Below are 17,500 nucleotides of genomic sequence, written 5' to 3'. Positions count from 1 at the left end.
GCAGTTTTAAAAATTTCTCAGTTCTCCGTTTCCTGTATTCGGAGAAAGAGCTGTACAGCATAAGTAATTGCTTTCGTTTTTGCCCCTTTGTTCATCCTATTCGATTGTAAACTTATTTAATAATTATAATAGTAATAACCAAACGGGAATAAAACATCTTTTTCACGGCTGATGTCTTACGACTTCTTTCTAATCAAGTTATGATAGAAACAGGAACCTTCCGAAATAGGCTAGGAATACGAAAGGACTTACGTTCCGAATTGGAGGCGCTTCAATGTTTTCCTCCCTATTGAGAGGTGCTGCGGGTTTTGTAACCGCTTATCTCGAACGTTTCTTTGTTTCGGCCTGGTACCAGGATCTGTGTTTCTCTTGACCTACAACACGCAAATACAAAAAAAAGGCAAGCCATTTTACATACTGGATAAAACTTGAAGCTGTCAAGAAAATTTCAAGTTTACTGGAGTTGCGTACAACTAGGCAGGAATTTAAGGACGTTCGCGCCAAAATCTTCCTAAGGTGAGATTTTCTTCATTTCTCGCCTAGAGTTAGGTCATAAAGTACTTACTCCAAAAATGAAAAAAAAAGTTGGGGTCACCGACTTTGTTTCGGAGAAAATGGCAGTGAAAAAATGCCTTAATTTCGAGGAATCGGTCATAATAGCGAGATGTAGGCTCATCTGCTCATCCATCGAAAACCATAAAAATAAACTGTTGGAGTGAAAGTTTCCGTGCATAGGTTTTTAGGAGTGAGATTTTTAGATAATTGTATGCCACTAGGGATGTGGTAAACAGTAGAGTTCATCCTCGACGAGCGTTTTCGTAAGCTCTATCCGTTGCAACCACTACCAGAATTCGATGGCACGAGGAAAGAAAATGTTAAAAAAAGATAACTTCTTACGGTGAGAATTTTTTCATTTCATCATATTTTGTAGATAGTAAGTAAAGTAAGTGATTCATGATTAAAAAAATAGGGGTCACCGATGATCTGAACGAGTAAAATCGATGTGATTTTGCAAAGCTCTTGGAAAAGTTCGTTTGTCACGCTTTTGCGTGACCTGTCGGGCAAGGACTGGAACCCAAGAGAGGATCGATCGTTGAAGAGATGAAAGGTTTTTACCGAAAAAAAAACCTTTCTCGAGCATAACAACGAAGTTTTAAGCAGGGGTCATCTTCATTTGGTTGGTGTTTTGTATAATATCTCTCCATTGCCGTCATGCTCATCCTCTGGAGTGTGTTTTTTTGTGAAATTCAATCGCTGATTGTTTCCACGCAGGTCCGCACTATTCAAGCGGACGAGGACGAAAATACTGCTCAATTTTCACGAAACTAAAGGAAAAGAACTTTAAAAACATGCATTCACTTTGAACTTTGAACAGCCCCATTAAATTTACGCAACGGTTCGTCCTCGAGTTTTCCAAACTTTCAGCCACTAGTCTACTCGATCAGCTACCTTTTCCAGAGCTTTTCCATCCTCCCGCTCACTTCTCTTTGAAGTTTCATGATGATTCGGAAATAAATGTGCCATTCTTTTGCCGGCCTGGAATTTTTTCCTCGGCGTTGTTGTCGCCATGTTATTTTAACTGATGCTTGAAAAATTTGTATGAAAGTCAAGTAGACTAGTGCACGACTGATAAAACCTCGCGAATATCAGTCGTGCAGTAGTCTACTTGACTTTCATAAATATTTTAAATCAATTTTGACTGATCACGATCTTCTCTGATCCAACGCTGTGCAAGACTTATCGTCCACGGTTTTTGCAAAGGTTTTAAAACCTCAGCTTCGCTAATGCTCGAAGTAATGCGTGACATATTACAGTCGCGTTACCTGCGCAGTAACGTTGCGCACAAACAATTAGCGCGAACGTCCTTAATATGCAGAGTACAGGTTTTTCTATTAGTTGGAAAGCACTTGAAATTCGTTATTTTCCTGTAAAAACATCACTTTTGGTTAACAGATAGTAGATAATAGACACCTTTTTGTTGTCCGTTGACTTTTCCCCTCTTCCAATGGTCAGGAATGATCGAGTTCCTGAAAGTTGCTCAGGCTGCAAATTAAACGACAGCGATGGAATAAAAGAAATGAACTATTTCTTACTGAATTGCTTGTGTAATGAATTGTAAAGTCCCACAAAGGATATGCAAATTAACAAAGAAGAAAAAGCACAATACTGCTCCTCAAACATTCATGTATTGTTATATTCTGACTGGAGCCCATTTCCCTCAGAGTCCCCTCAGTTGAGGGAAAGTCGGGGATTCAGAATCCCCCAGGGAATTATATGTCTCTGTTTCCAACCCCTTTTCCTTTCATTCACCATGCAACATAGAACAGAGTCTCCTCTTCTCATCTCCTTTCGATTTCTGTAAGGGCCAGCTATATTTGGATAACAACACCTGTTTCATCCTCACCAAAGTCTTCTCGAAGAAGGACGATAAACTGTAGGCCCCATGTTACAACAGTGTAGGACGTAAAAGAACCCACACTATTCAAAAAGAGCACGGCATGGAGTTCTCGGTGTTGTGGTCTGTCCTCTGTGGTATATCATGGTCGGGAGGGCAAACGCTACACCAACCTACTCTAAAATCCCAGGGTAAATAAAGATATGATCATGATGCTGATGACGAGTGTTTCGTGCATGGTAGGGGTATAAAGGCACCGAGAAACACGTGAAAACATGAGATGTTTCGAGGTATAATCGGTGATTGGTAATTGACTTAATGAGTCATTAATGAACTCGATATTGATAACCTACCGGAGAAAAGAGAACACGCCATTTTTCCTCCAATTCCTTTATCAGGCTTTCTCGATTCATCTGAAACTCTTTAAGCTTTTGTAACTCTTCCTTCTCTTCTTCGCTCATCTCTTGAACTGTATCGTCCAAATCTTTAACTCTGTGAATCAATTCATTGTGGTCCGCTCGAAGCCCGTGGTAACCGAAATCGTAGAATTCCCTCTTAAGATCTTCGCTGCATTTACAAGTTTCCGATACCATGTCTCGTGTACCGATGTAAAGATCGCCTAAATGCTCGCTGAGTGTTTTTAAGATATCTAATTTGACTGGGGTTTTCAACTGATCTTGTTTTACCTCTGGTACCTCTAAGCTTGAAGTTACGTATGTTTTAAGGTCACGGATGTACTTTTGTAATTTTTCGCTGACGCGACGCTCTCGAGCTTCCTCATCGGTTTCCTTCGAAAGTTTATCCTCCAGATCCTGAGAAAAGAATGATTCAAATAAAAATTGGTTCTTTAGGTGGATCATCGCTTGAATGTAGAAATCTGGAAATATATATACTTGTCTATTGAATTAACTGAGAAACAGTTTTTTTGGGTCAAACGGCACAGTAAACTGGTGTCCCGTTAAGGCAAGAAAATTAGAAGCGCGATACACATTTACCTCTATTTCCTGCTTTTCACCATCCTCAGGAGCCCATGAGTAGGAGCTTGCCTCCCCCATACAAGCCCTATGAGTCAACCTTTGCCCTTATCTTTCTATTTTTAGAACCAACCCTTCAGCAGAAGACTCACATTTACATCAATTCGCACAATTTGTGTACATTGTTTTTGTCATTTTTGTCTTCGTTAGACAATGACTTTATTCTGATTGGCCATTTTAAACAGTGCGTGCATTTCCGAACAACTCGTGGCGTTCTAAAAATAGAGAGATACGGGCAAAGGTTGGCTCAAGGATATAGTGCATATGGATTCCCTACTCATGGGCTCCTGCCATCCTGCAATTCGTTATTTCTTGCTCTCAGCCTCGTCACCTTTGTTGTAAAGAATAGGTGGGAAAAGCCTTTACGCTAAATTTTAAACCATTTAAATGAAAAAAAAATGGCGCTCACGTGCTTCGCGAAAAAAAAAACCTCTAATGTTAGCTTTGTATAACGCCTTAACAAATGTCTTTACTCGGGAACTCGTCAAGGGGAGCTTCTATCTCCCATACTTGCCTTTCCCGAGTATACTTATTAATAGAACGCTTGCTTTGGGAGTTTAAGCACGCCCACTGTTGTAAGAGCTAATCAAAACAAAGCTAGCTCAAGCCGCTGTTACACGTTGAAACTTTTAGCTGAAACTCCTGTGCAACGGCCCTGCAAAAAACGTGTCAGCAGGCGTTGCACCATGTAACATAAAAGGTCGAAAATCGTTCGGAAACGTTGAAACTGGTTTTGAAATGTTGTTTACATGGCCTTAGCCGATTTCTGATTGGCTTAAGCAGCGTAGCGTGACAAGAGCGAGGGAGACCAGTTTCACAAAGTGGTGTTACACGGTGAAACTCTTGTTTTTGTCACCACTGCAATCGTTGCGACCGTTGCAGAAGTAGAAAGCGGTTCTACTTTTCGTGAAACAGGTCTCGCAACGGAAGTTCAAAACGTTTCACGAAACCGACCATGTTACACGGTGCAACGCCTGCTGAAACATCATTCGCAACGCCGTTGCACACAAGTTTCAGCTAAAAGTTTCAACGTGTAACAGTGGCTTCAGCGTCATCGGAAATACGATAATTTTTGCGGGAAAAACCTTTTCCTAAAAATAAATTTACTCGGGAAAGGTTGACTCAAGGAATTAATCTAGATACAGGTTCCCCTTGATGCGCTCCTGGTTTCCGACATAAAAAGAGTGTCTCTCAGGAGATTAGAGTGTCCTACATGTCATAATGGCATGAAACTGTGTTTTATTCCGGTAACTTTCCTCTTTCTTTCGAGGATTTGCTCCATATTAGTAGCCATTAGCCAAAGTCAAATAAGTTTCTTTTGTAATTAGGTCATGTTGTAGCACACCCATTTTATGTCAAGATGTAGGTCACCGCGGTTATAAAAGTTTTACTTGATCTAGACTGGCCTGCTTCGAAATTCCGAGTAACTTGTCTGGTATAAGCCCGGTGATTTCCTTTTCTTTCAACCCAGTTCCTCGTTGCGTCGAATTTGGGTTGAAAACGTTTTCGCAAGGTTGCAATGAACAATTAAAAGCTCCAACTTTAAAACGTGCGCTTCTCTCCTTTTTAATGCTCTCGGCTGCACTTTGAATGAACTGCCTCAACTATTTCAGGCGCTATTTTTACGGAACCACAAATAGAAGCTAGTATTTTACTCTGATTCGCTGTCCCTTACCTCCTCCTCCAATTCCTTATTGTTGTTCTTCATTTTGGAGACCTACGCAATACAAAAACAAGACAGACGTAAGTATTCACGTTCGTGATTCCATATAAATTAGCTCTACCTGTAAAATAAGCTGTTTTAAATGAACACTTTAAGGACGTTCGAAGGTTGGTGGTAGAGTTTGACGAACGGGTATTCTAGAATCTAACAGAACAGCCGAAAGATGCCTCGCGGTTGAGTCTTTCAACCCAATTCCTCGCGTTGCGTCGAATTCGGGTTGAAAACGTTTTCGCAAGGTTGCAATGAACAATTTAAAGCTCCAACTTTAAGGCTTGCGCTTCCGTCCTATTTAGTGCTCTCGGCTACAATTTGAATGGACTGCCTCAACTATTTCAGACGCCATTTTTGCGTAACCACAAATAGAAGCTAGTATTTTACTCGGACTCGCTGTCCCTTACCTCCTCCTCTAATTCCTTAACTTTGGAGACCTACGAAATATAAAGAGAAGACAGGTATAAGTTTTGACGTTCATGATTCCATATAAAATAAGTCGTCCCTTAAAATAAGCTGCATTAAATGAACACTTTAAGGACGTTCGAGGTTTGGTGGCAGAACTTTGACGAACGGGTATTATAGAATCTAACATAACAACCGAAAGATGCCCTGCGCTTGAGTCTTTCAACCCAATTCCTCGTTGCGTCGAATTTGAGTTGAAAACGTTTTCGCAAGGTTGCAATGAACAATTTAAAGCTCCAACTTTAAGGCTTGCTTGCGCCTCCGTCCTATTTAGTGCTCTCGGCCACAATTTGAATGAACTGCGTTAACTGCTTTAGGCGCTATTTTTACGTAACCACAAATAGAAGCCAATATTTTACTCTGACTCGCTGTTCCTTACCTCCTCCTCTAATTCCTTAATTTTGGATACCTACGAAATACAAAGAGAAGACAGACATAAGTTTTGATGTTCATGATTCCATATAAAATAAGTCGTCCTTTAAAATAGGCTGCATTAAATGAACACTTTTAAGGACGTTCGAGGTTTGGTGGCAGAAGTTTGACGAACGGGTATTATAGAATCTAGCAGAACAACCGAAAGATGCCCCGCGCTTGAGTCTTTCAACCCAATTCCTCGTTGCGTCGAATTTGAGTTGAAAACGTTTTCGCAAGGTTGCAATGAACAATTTAAAGCTCCAACTTTAAGGCTTGCGCCTCCGTCCTATTTAGTGCTCTCGGCCACAATTTGAATGGACTGCGTTAACTGCTTTAGGCGCTATTTTTACGTAACCACAAATAGAAGCCAATATTTTACTCTGACTCGCTGTTCCTTACCTCCTCCTCTAATTCCTTAATTTTGGATACCTACGCAATACAAAGAGAAGACAGACATAAGTTTTGATGTTCATGATTCCATATAAAATAAGTCGTCCTTTAAAATAGGCTGCATTAAATGAACACTTTAAGGACGTTCGAGGTTTGGTGGCAGAACTTTGACGAACGGGTATTATAGAATCTAGCAGAACAACCGAAAGATGCCCCGCGCTTGAATCAGGCTGTCCTGCCTGGTTAGTCAATATTCATGATACTTGCTAAGTTTGAAAAATAGGCTGTAGAAGCACAAGACTTTCTCCGAAAATCCACGTACGGCCAACATGAACTCACTGACATTGAAAAGTTCCCGCTTTTTGTTGCTCTGCCGTCACGGCGACCATGTTGGTGTACAGAACAATGCAGCAAAGTGTCTTTTGGAAATTTGACTCTATTATCATGCAAAACTTGTGGGCCATTTTCTATTGTTTTGTACACCAACAATACCGTCTCATCACGTGGATGCAAACCAAGAATCAGTTCTGGAATGTAAGAAGCAATTACATATTCAGTTCACAAGTCAACTGAAAATTTACGCATTATTTCATAATTAAAGGCGCGATACATATTTACCTCCACTTCCTGCTTTTCACCATCCTGCAATTCCTTATTTATTGCTCTCAGCCTCGACACCTTTTTATAAGTAGTAGATAAAATATGAGTGGGAGATCTGTATGGGCGTTTACAATGGCGAGCCGATAGGCGAGCCATTGTAAACGTCCATACAGATCGGACGCGAATAATTTATCCTGCTTTTGAAATGAATACATTAAGTTGAATGCAAAGTATGTTATGGGATTCGCTAATTGGACATGGATGCCAAAATGCTGTACGTCCCACGAGACAATAATAGAAATATTCAAAATTGCCAGTAAGGCAACAGCTTGTTTTCGTCAACCGAAAACTGAAGAGGAAGAAATTTCCTTACTGTCTGAAACCGTACCTAAAAACACCAAGTACAATACAAAATGGGCGGTGAACGTTTTTACTGCCTGGCAGAATACGAGAATGAACAAAAAAGCGCAGTTGGAAACATCTGGAGGCAACAGACTTGAGTCGACCAATGTCGAGGAGCTGTCAGTCCCACTCGAGCAGTTTAAACTTCTGACTCTGCAAATTCGTTTGTGAAGTTGCGAAGCAAACCGTGGAACGCTACCCTCCTAAGACGCTGTACCTACTTGTTTGCGGCATTAATCGCCATTTGGGAAACGTACAAGGAGAAAAGGCGTTTAACATACTGGAGAAAAGTGACAGGAGGTAAAACGGCATTCTTTGAAGCAATATTTCATCGCTTTTTTTTGTATGTTCTGTTTTAACCTGTATATTGTTTGTATTTTAAAGGTTCATAGTGTTTCGAAAAACACTAGATGGCGAAATGAAGGACGCCACCAAGTGCGGAGTCGCGCAGGCATGAAAGATGTCGGAAAAAGAGGAGATAACAGAGAGAGAAGAAACAATCTTATAGGACATGGCTCTACTGAGAGCAAATACAGCTGAGTCGTTATTAAATACAGTGTATTTTTATAATGGCAAGTTGTTCGGTCTACGGGCCGGTGAACATAGGTTGATTCGCTTGAGTAATATTGTTGTTGAGGGAAACAAGATAGTTTTTGATGAGTTTAAAGGCAAAACGTACAAGGGCGGCTTAAAATATTTGAAAAATAAGCCACGCTATATTGAACACATTTGTCACGAGAACAGGCAAAGCCACAGCGGCAAGATTTCCGCACAGGTCCCTACTTCATTATGCATACACTCCTTTGTTTCAAGAAAACAATAGCGATAACAATAGACGTCCTTTGGGACTGTGGCGCTTTGTTCTTTCTTTTTAGAGGTTTTTTTTCTAAGTCTATATGGACTTAAAAAAGTCGGTCGAACTTCTGTCTGAAATACGGAAAATCGAACAGTTTTTCCTGCAATTTCGGCACTTTTCCTGCAATTTTACCCATTTTTCAGTTTTAGAATAAGCGCAAGAAGTGGAGTTTCAAGCAATCGTTGTAATAGGGTTCAGATTCGCAAACATAACAAACAAACCAAATAAAAGTACTGTCATAAGAAATTTAATGGCTACCTGCTCTTTTTATCGTGAAATTGTTCTTCCTGTCTGCTTAAAAATTCGCCGAGACACTGCAAAGTGTATATCTTCTTCCTTTCCTGTATTTAGGATCACGAACACTGCATTTAGAGGGATTTTGCGATTTATCGCTCTTTGTAGAGATCGGCAATATGCTCAATGATACTTCCACGTAAATAGCTTTGGTAGAGATCCATGGATGTTCCCGTACGAGGCATACTTCGTTTCATTCCCCATCATGTCTTTTCAATGCCCTGCTGTGGGCTCGTTTGTCTGGGTCGATGAAGTTTAGGCGATGGTTAACTGCGGTGAGATGATGTTAGCCCTTGTCTTGTAGGCAGTTGTAAACTTTCGGGCCACAGGTAGCTAGGGCTAATATTTTTTCAAGGAAAGTTTCCGTAAGAAAATTAATATTATATTAATTAATATTCTGGCGGATTGAAGGCCATCCATTACAGTTTTTTCTAGAGCATCGCGAAACAGATCCATCTCCCGATGCGGCACTTTGTCTTTGCCAACCGACTGCGTTTTCACACAGGTTTTGGACACGGAAGACGAAAGTAAATTGTTTTCTTTGCACCACTGTATGCACAACTCTGGAAAGGCTATTAAGCAGGGACAATTTCCAAATGATCAAATCTCCCATTGCTGTGACCCTTTTACTTCGGTAGCCATCTTGATTATTACGAAGAAAGACACAAGTTTGCTTCAAAATAAGGGAAATATGAAATGATTTTAATTGCAATGAACTCGTGCATGAAAGTTTCCCATGAAAGATGCACCAATCAGACTTTAAGCGTGGTATACTCTTCCACGCAGTGAACTTATAAGTGTGCCGCACGCACGGGGCATGAAGGAAAAGCAGGTCACAGTTCACAGCAATACTGGAAAACCTAAAACTATCACAGGGACTAACCTTAAGCCTAAACAGTGCCTTTAGTCACAATTAGGGTTACGGTTAGCATTATTAAAGGGATGGGTTGTTTCAAGAGTAGTAAAACAGGGATCTCTTAACGGTAACCTACAAGTGTAAGTTCGATTGTAGGTGCTCGGCGCGGCACGTGTATATAATTACGTATCATTGTTATGTAAATAGTCAGCCAGAATTCAAAATAAATATCATTTTCAAGGTGTGAATTAGCAACTTGACACGTTAGCTCAGTGGTAAAGAACAGGGACAAGTAATCCAGAAGTTTACAGTGGGTCGGAGTTCAAGGCAAGCTGCGAGTGACATGTCATGGGATTAAATGGCAGAAAAAGCCGAGCGGGATCTGGAAATAAGAACAAGACGAAGGGATAGAAAGAAAAAGCTGGAACGAAAAGGAGTAACGGTGTGGGCGATGAAGGGAAAGAAGAGAGAGAGGGAGGGAGAGAAAAAAATGAGATCCGTTTTTATTCATCCCGTAAGTACAAATTACCCATGTATATATTCGGTTCTCTTGGGTATACGTATGGTTCTAGAAAACAATAGCGCGAATGAATAATTAATTTATTCTGCATGCATAATGAAGTAGGGACCTGTACGGAAATCATTCCGCCACAGCCCCTGCCTAGCTTCAATGTATTCAGTTTACATCGAGAAAATTCGAAGCCATGCAGAATCCATCGACAGCTTCTACTTTCGTCCCCACAGGGACGGGAAATTTGAATATGAGAAGAGTCCGGTTGGCTTATGCACACTAAACAAAAAAAAAATTGTTGGGAAAGGTGGGATTGCCTCGCAAGACGGCACATTGTCTTCGTGTTACCTGTGCTACTCGATTGTTTCAGAATTCAGTAGAAGAGAAATTGGCGAGGGAAAGAACAGGACACAGGTCCCATGCACTTTTCGCCGGGTTATCAAAATGCTAGTGACAAACAGGTCCAAAATGTAAGTAAACTTTTGGCACCGGTAAATGACTCACACAAGTTGGGTCAAAGTCAAGCGACTGAGAAATGTAAAGAGTCGGAAACAATTACTCAACTGCTTGAAGATTTACCAGACAGTGATTTTGATTTGTCTGATGATATTTTGGCTTCTATTCCAATGCTGGAAAGTACAATAAGTTATAATGAAAACAACATCTGTACAAATTCTGTTTTCAATAACTGTACAATTAATTTCGTAGTTAAGAAGTGAATAGTTCCCTTAATGTATTGATTGCTTGATGTTTACTACATTGTTCAGAAAATAGCCAGATTGTGTATAGATTTTCATAAAGTAAATAAAATTAAATTCTATGATGAAATATGTCCATTTTGTTATTCATTTTAATCAGTAGAGATCTGTATCAAAAGTTAATGAATACTAATTAGCTGAGCAGGAGTTTGTATCAAAAGTTTATTCTACTGTTTAATAATTCATCAACCCCAGCCTTTCCCTGCTACCTATTCAATCCCTCCCCGAGCTTTCAGACAGTTGATTTGTATTGGGGTTTACAGTTGTGTACATGTGATCTGAATACTGTGCTGGGATTGGTTTGCACCCTCATGAATAATTAATGAAATTTACCAAGAATAGTTGAGAAATGCGTTTACGCTTCAGCTTTTGAAATGTAAAGCCAGGCGTTCACATGCCTCGCGAAAAAAACACCTTTCATATTATCTAGTATTGCATTGAAAAATAACGGTCTTTTCGACATAAACAAAAGCGTCTTTAAAGATCATTAGAAGGATTCAGCATTGCTTTTCACGGCAAATGGTTTTATTATATCTTTTCTCTTTCTTTCGAGGACTTGCTCGATATCAGCAATTAACAGGCAAGAAATAAGCCAAAGTCAAACAAGTTTCTTTTGCAATTAGATCAAGTTGTAGCATACCCGTTCTAACTTAAGATGTAGATCAACACGGTTACAACAGTTTCAGTCGATATAGACTGGCCTTCTTCAAAATTCCGAGTAACTTGTCCGGTACAAGGGCGGTGATTTCCTTTTTTTTTTCAACCCAATTACTCGTTGCGTCGAATTTGGGTTGAGAACGTTTTCGCAAGGTTGCAATAAACAATTCAAAGCTCCAACTTTAAGGCTTGCGCTTCCGTCCTATTTAGTGCTCTCGGCTACACTTTAAATGAACTGCCTCAACTATTTTTCAAAAACTGATTTGTAACCAGGTGGTTCCATGGTAAAATATAAAAATGTTACACTGGTTAAAAAATATTATTGAAAAGATCTTGAAATCCCAACGTTTCGGCTACTAACATAAGCCTTCTTCAGGGGTAATAAAAATATACAACGAAGTGACAAGTGTATTTAAAATCGCGTAGATGCTGATAAAAAAAAGAACATATTACAAAATCAGTTCTTGTCCAATAAGGCCAAGGCCCTGTACTCTTGGGGCAGGTACATGCCATCATCGCGGTTGAGCGGACTTTTGCATGTGTTAATTTCCCATGCCTCTAAGAGGCGTCGGGTTCGCCAACCGGGACTGGTACGTAATATTATAAATGATTCCCACGAGATAGTGTGGCCAGACTGTAAAGACTCCTCTACATCGGGGAGACCAAACGGAAGTTCAATACTCGGCTCAGAGAATCCCAAAAAGCGGTCGAACAAGAACACCCCAAGAAAGCTGCACTCGCCGAACATTCTTTACCGTCTGGCCACACTATCTCGCGGGAATCGTCTGTAATATTACGTACCAGTCCCGGTTGGCGAACGCGACGTCCCTTAGAGGCATGGGAAATTAACACATGCAACAGTCCGCTCAACCGCGATGATGGCATGTACCTGCCCGAAGAGTACAGGGCCTTGGCGTTATTGGACAAGAACTGAGTTTATAGTATATTTTGTTTTTTATTAGCATCTACGCGATTTTAAATACACTTGTCACTTCGTTATATATTTTTATTACACCTGAAGAAGGCTGATGTTAGTAGCCGAAACGTTGGGATTTCAAGATCTTTTCAATAATATTTTTTGACCAGTGTAACATTTTTATATTTTACCATGCCTCAACTATTTCAGGCGTTATTTTTACGTAACCACAAATAGAAGCTACAATTTTACTCTGACTCGCTGTTCCTTACCTCCTCCTCCAATTCCTTATTCTTGTTTTTCATTTTGGTGACCTACGCAATACAAAAAGAAGACATACGTAAGTTTTCACGTTCATGATTCCATATAAATTAGCTCTACCTTTAAAATAGGCTGCATTAACTGGACACTTTAAGGACGTTCGAAGTTTGGTGGCAGAACTTTGACAAACCCCGAAAAGTGAACGGGTATTCTAGAATCTAGCCGAACAACCGAAAGATGCCTCGCCCTTGAGTCAGGCTATCCTGCCTGGTCAGTTAATATTCATGATTCTTGCTAAGTTCAAAGAATAGGCTGCATAAGCTCATGAATGTCTTTCTCCGAAAATCCACGTACTGCCAACATGAACTCCCTGGCATTGAAAATTGTCCGCTTTTTATGGCTCAATCACTTGTAAAATGCAAGAAGCAATTACATATTCAGTTAACAAGTCAACTGAAAATTTACACATTATTTCATAATTAGTGGCGCGATACATATTTACCTCCACTTCCTGCTTTTCACCATCCTGCAATTCCTTATTTATTGCTCTCAGCTTCGAAACGTTTTTGTAAAGAATAGGTGGGGAATGCGTTTACGCTTCAGCTTTAGACCATTGAAATGTAAAGACAGGCGTTCACATGATTCGCGAAAAAAAAACTTTTGGTATTAGTTAGTATCGCATTGACAAATCACGGTGTTTCCAATATAAACAAAAGCGTCTTTAAAGGTCATTAGAAGTATCCAGCATTGCTTTTGACGGCAAATCGTTTTATTATACCTTTTCTCTTTCTTTCGAGGACTTGCTCGATATCAGCAGTTAACAGGTAAGAAATACGCCAATGTCAAATAATTAACTATTGTAGGGTAATGTGAAATACTGTTTTCTACCCATGTAAACCATGTGAGAGTTAGCCCTACTAATAGAATTGGGCCGACGTTTGCAAAAACGTAAACCTTCCTTGTACAAAGTCAAATAAGTTTCTTTTGTCCTTAGGTCATGTTGTAGCATACCCGTTTAACTTAAGATGTAGATCACCGCTGATATAAACGTCTTTAAATTAGTTCAGTGATCTAGACTGGCCTACTTTTCTTTCAACCCAATTCCTCTTTGCGTCGAACTTGGGTTGAAAACGTTTTCGCAAGGAAGGTTGCAATGAACAATTTAAAGCTCCAACTTTAAGGCTTGCGCATCTGCCCTATTTAGTGCTCTCGTCTACACTTTGAATGAACTGCCTCAACTATTTCAGGCGCTATTTTTATGTAACCACAAATAGGAGCTACAATTTTACTCTGACTCGCTGTTCCTTACCTCCTCCTCCAATTCCTTATTCTTGTTTTTCATTTTGGAGACCTACGCAATACAAAAGAAGACAGACGTAAGTTTTCACGTTCATGATTCCATATAAATTAGCTCTACCTTTTTATTTTAGGCTGCATTAAATGAACACTTTAAGGACGTTCGAAGTTTGGTGGCAGAACTTTGACAAACCCCGAAAAGTGAACGGGTATTCTAGAAGATGCCTCGCCCTTGAGTCAGGCTATCCTGCTTGGTTAGTCGATATTCATGACATTTGCTAAGTTTTGAATAGGCTTCATAAGCGCCAGTCTTTCTCAATTTGTAGAAAATACGCCAGAAGCCCATGAGTTGAATACACCTACTGCTAAAAGCACTCACTAGCATTGAAAAGTTCCTTTTTATTTCTCAATCAATTGTAGAATGTAAGAAGCAATTATATATTTAGTTAACGATTTAACTGTAAATTAACGCACTCTCCATTGACGGTTTCAGGATTTTTTTCCATAAGCAATTTCATATTCCAAGTTTTGAGACTATTGTACTGTAATTCAACTTTTGAGGATCCCAGAATGAATCAAATTATCCATCTACACACCTTTTACATGTCTATTTAGATTAACACAGCCATTTCTCTCAACCGTGTAATCTGATTCGGAGCCCTGTTAGTGCCACCTGCGAGTGTGTATACTTTTTTATTTTTCTAGCGAGACGTTTTTACTGTAGGCGTGACTCTTGTTTTATTTCTATTAGGGGCGCGACTTTTTTTTCAGCTTGAGCGCCATTTTTTATCTAGCGCTTTTTTTTAAATTTGGCGCGTTTTTTTTTTTTTGTTTAGCGCGACTTTTTTTTGTTTGGCGCGGCTTTTTCTTGTTTGGCGCGACTTTTTATCTGGCGTGTCTTTTATGCTGGCACCTGGGTAAGGATCTTATGTATTCCTTATTATAGTGTATTGAATATTGTAAGTAATATGGAATTTCCGGCGTTTGAGTGGATACGAATTAGACGGAAATGAAATATTTCTCCGGCACGGGAGCAGTGGGGACTGGGGCAGGTTCAGCTGAAGTGCAGTATGGGTAGTATGTAGTGCTATAAAAGAGATGCTTATCACGTGGGAAATCATTGTAGACTGACACCTCGTCTAGCTCACGTTATTTTTCTAGTATACATTTGATTTATTAGTGATTAGGCTTTAGCTTGTTTTCGTTTCGAATAATTATTACGAACTTTCCGTGCTTTATTGGAATACATGTGTAGTAAATAAGGGCAGAGACCTTCCAGCCGCGTAGCCTTCGTAGGATGGGCTTTTCAGAGCTTGAGCCATAGATGCTACTCAGATTTCCTACCGGGGTTTTTCCGGCAGGTTTTTTCTGGCCTCTGTTCTGACAGTGTTTTGTGTATACTGTCGCTCAGCTCTGTTCCAGCTTGTCCACCACATGTTTCAATGTAATAGAAGTTGTTGTATAACGCGTTGTTATATCTGCGGTTGTTCCATAACTTTTTATATCTACGGTGCTCGGCCAAAACAGCCAAATTAAACTTAATGGTTTTTCTACTCATGTTGTACTGCGAAGTGGAGCCGAAATAATCCTATAAACCCTTGTATACCCCTACATACCCTTGTATACCTCTATATGCCTTTGTATACCTCTATATACCCTCGCATTCCTGTATATACCCTTGTATATATACCTCTATATACCCTCGCATGCCTGTATATACCCTTGTATACCTCTATATATTCTCAAGAGAGGATAAGGTAAGAGAACGGATACCCATGCCCCATCATAGTTTTTTAAAATTTATTTTTAGTTTCGCAAGGCTATTTTCAGTTCTCGTTTCCAATGCCGCGCTTATTTAAAGTTTTTTTTTACATCATTACAACTGGCCAACCAGGTGCCTCTCCAAAAACAGCTGCGTAGCTTAAATTAGATTTTAAATGACTATCATTGGAAGAGGCCCAAGAAAATCTGAGTCCGGATCCACGGATCAAGCTCTGGAAAGCCCATCCTACGAAGGCTACACGGCTGGAAGGTCTCTGCCCTTATTTACTATACATGCATTCCAACAAAGCACGGAAAATTTGAAACGAAAACAAGCTAAAGCCTAATCACTAATAAATGAAATATATACTAGAAAAGTAACGTGAGCTAGACGAGGTGTCGGTCTAAAATGCTTTCCCACGTGATAAGCATCCTTTTATAACACTACATACTACCCATACTGCACTTCTGAACTGAACCTTCCCCAGTCCCCACTGCTCCCGTGCCGCAGAAATATTTCATTTCCGTCTAATTCGTATCCACTCAAACGCTGGAAATTCCATATTACTTACAATATTCAACACACTATAATAAGGAATACATAAGGTCCTTACCCAGGTGCAGGCATAAAAGACACGCCAGATAAAAAAAGTCGCGCCAAATGAAAAAAAAGTCGCACCAAATTCAAAAACGTCGCCCTAGATTAAAAAGGCGCGCCAGGTAAAAAAACAGTCACGCCACTAACACAAATAAAAACAAGAGTCACGCCTAAAATAAGAAAGTCTCGCCAGAAAAATAAAAATGTATACACAATCGCAGGTGGCACTAACAGGGCTTCGTAATGTACAAGGAATAAGTTTTCGAACACACAAATGACTAGCTCCCAACATCAGTGGCTTTATAGCGAAGCTCAGGCGAGCGAAGCCCGCTAGCGGAGCACCATGGGTAAGATGTTTTTGGGAAATCTATCCATGCGAGAAATTTTGGTTATGACGTCAGCGTACGCCCGCCCGTACAGACTCTCGGGGTGAAGGTGGGGAGGCAGGACAGCGTCTGGGGACGGGAGTATTCGTTCGCGGTTCGGTCAATTATCGCGTGGCAGCGTTGCATTTGGCAACCCGCGATTTTCTGGCGGGAAATCATATTAGTGACGAGCAACGGGAATAAAGATTAAAGAGCAGAAAAGAGTACGAAAAAAGAGGCGACGAAATTTGAGAAATTTAAGCGAAGAAAGCCTCGAGAGAAACCGAGGAAGGAGATCTAGAAGAAGAGAAAATTTCAATGAAGAACAACGTTAAAAGATGAGAGAAATAGAGCGAGAAACAAATCACTTATTTACAAGGGTTAGCTTTCAGGTAATGCTTTTCTTCTTAATGCATGCCTCGCAAAGATTATCAGTCAAACGGAAAATTGTTGTGAAAGATATTACTGTGCATGTAATTTCAGTTTTAGTTGTTGATTAAAATTGTTGATTCTTCTTGGAAAGCCCATCCTACGAAGGCTACACGGCTGGAAGGTCTCTGCCCTTATTTACTATACATGCATTCCAACAAAGCACGGAAAATTTGAAACGAAAACAAGCTAAAGCCTAATCACTAATAAATGAAATATATACTAGAAAAGTAACGTGAGCTAGACGAGGTGTCAGTCTAAAATGCTTTCCCACGTGATAAGCATCCTTTTATAACACTACATACTACCCATACTGCACTTCTGAACTGAACCTTCCCCAGTCCCCACTGCTCCCGTGCCGCAGAAATATTTCATTTCCGTCTAATTCGTATCCACTCAAACGCTGGAAATTCCATATTACTTACAATATTCAACACACTATAATAAGGAATACATAAGGTCCTTACCCAGGTGCAGGCATAAAAGACACGCCAGATAAAAAAAGTCGCGCCAAATGAAAAAAAAGTC

The 17,500-nt window shown here is 40.0% G+C and overlaps 1 protein-coding gene across 1 annotated transcript in view; it reads right to left on the bottom strand.

Annotated features, from left to right (window-relative positions):
* Positions 1-17,500, bottom strand: part of LOC138021236 (uncharacterized protein PF3D7_1120000-like) — a 42,541-nt gene that overhangs the window by 1,393 nt on the left and 23,648 nt on the right. Inside the window, exons 7-16 of the mRNA XM_068868094.1 lie at positions 13,833-13,874; positions 12,535-12,576; positions 7,031-7,090; positions 6,422-6,451; positions 5,988-6,017; positions 5,551-5,580; positions 5,105-5,146; positions 2,749-3,207; positions 1,972-2,043; positions 253-374 (exon numbers count right to left, since the gene is read on the bottom strand). Coding sequence (XP_068724195.1) covers positions 253-374; positions 1,972-2,043; positions 2,749-3,207; positions 5,105-5,146; positions 5,551-5,580; positions 5,988-6,017; positions 6,422-6,451; positions 7,031-7,090; positions 12,535-12,576; positions 13,833-13,874 — 929 coding nt within the window. The remainder of the gene's footprint in view (positions 1-252; positions 375-1,971; positions 2,044-2,748; positions 3,208-5,104; positions 5,147-5,550; positions 5,581-5,987; positions 6,018-6,421; positions 6,452-7,030; positions 7,091-12,534; positions 12,577-13,832; positions 13,875-17,500) is intronic.

This window comes from Montipora capricornis, chromosome 10, assembly GCF_036669925.1.
Source record: "Montipora capricornis isolate CH-2021 chromosome 10, ASM3666992v2, whole genome shotgun sequence".
Classification (NCBI taxonomy): Eukaryota; Metazoa; Cnidaria; class Anthozoa; order Scleractinia; family Acroporidae; genus Montipora; species Montipora capricornis.
This window is presented reverse-complemented; position numbering and strand designations above follow the sequence as displayed.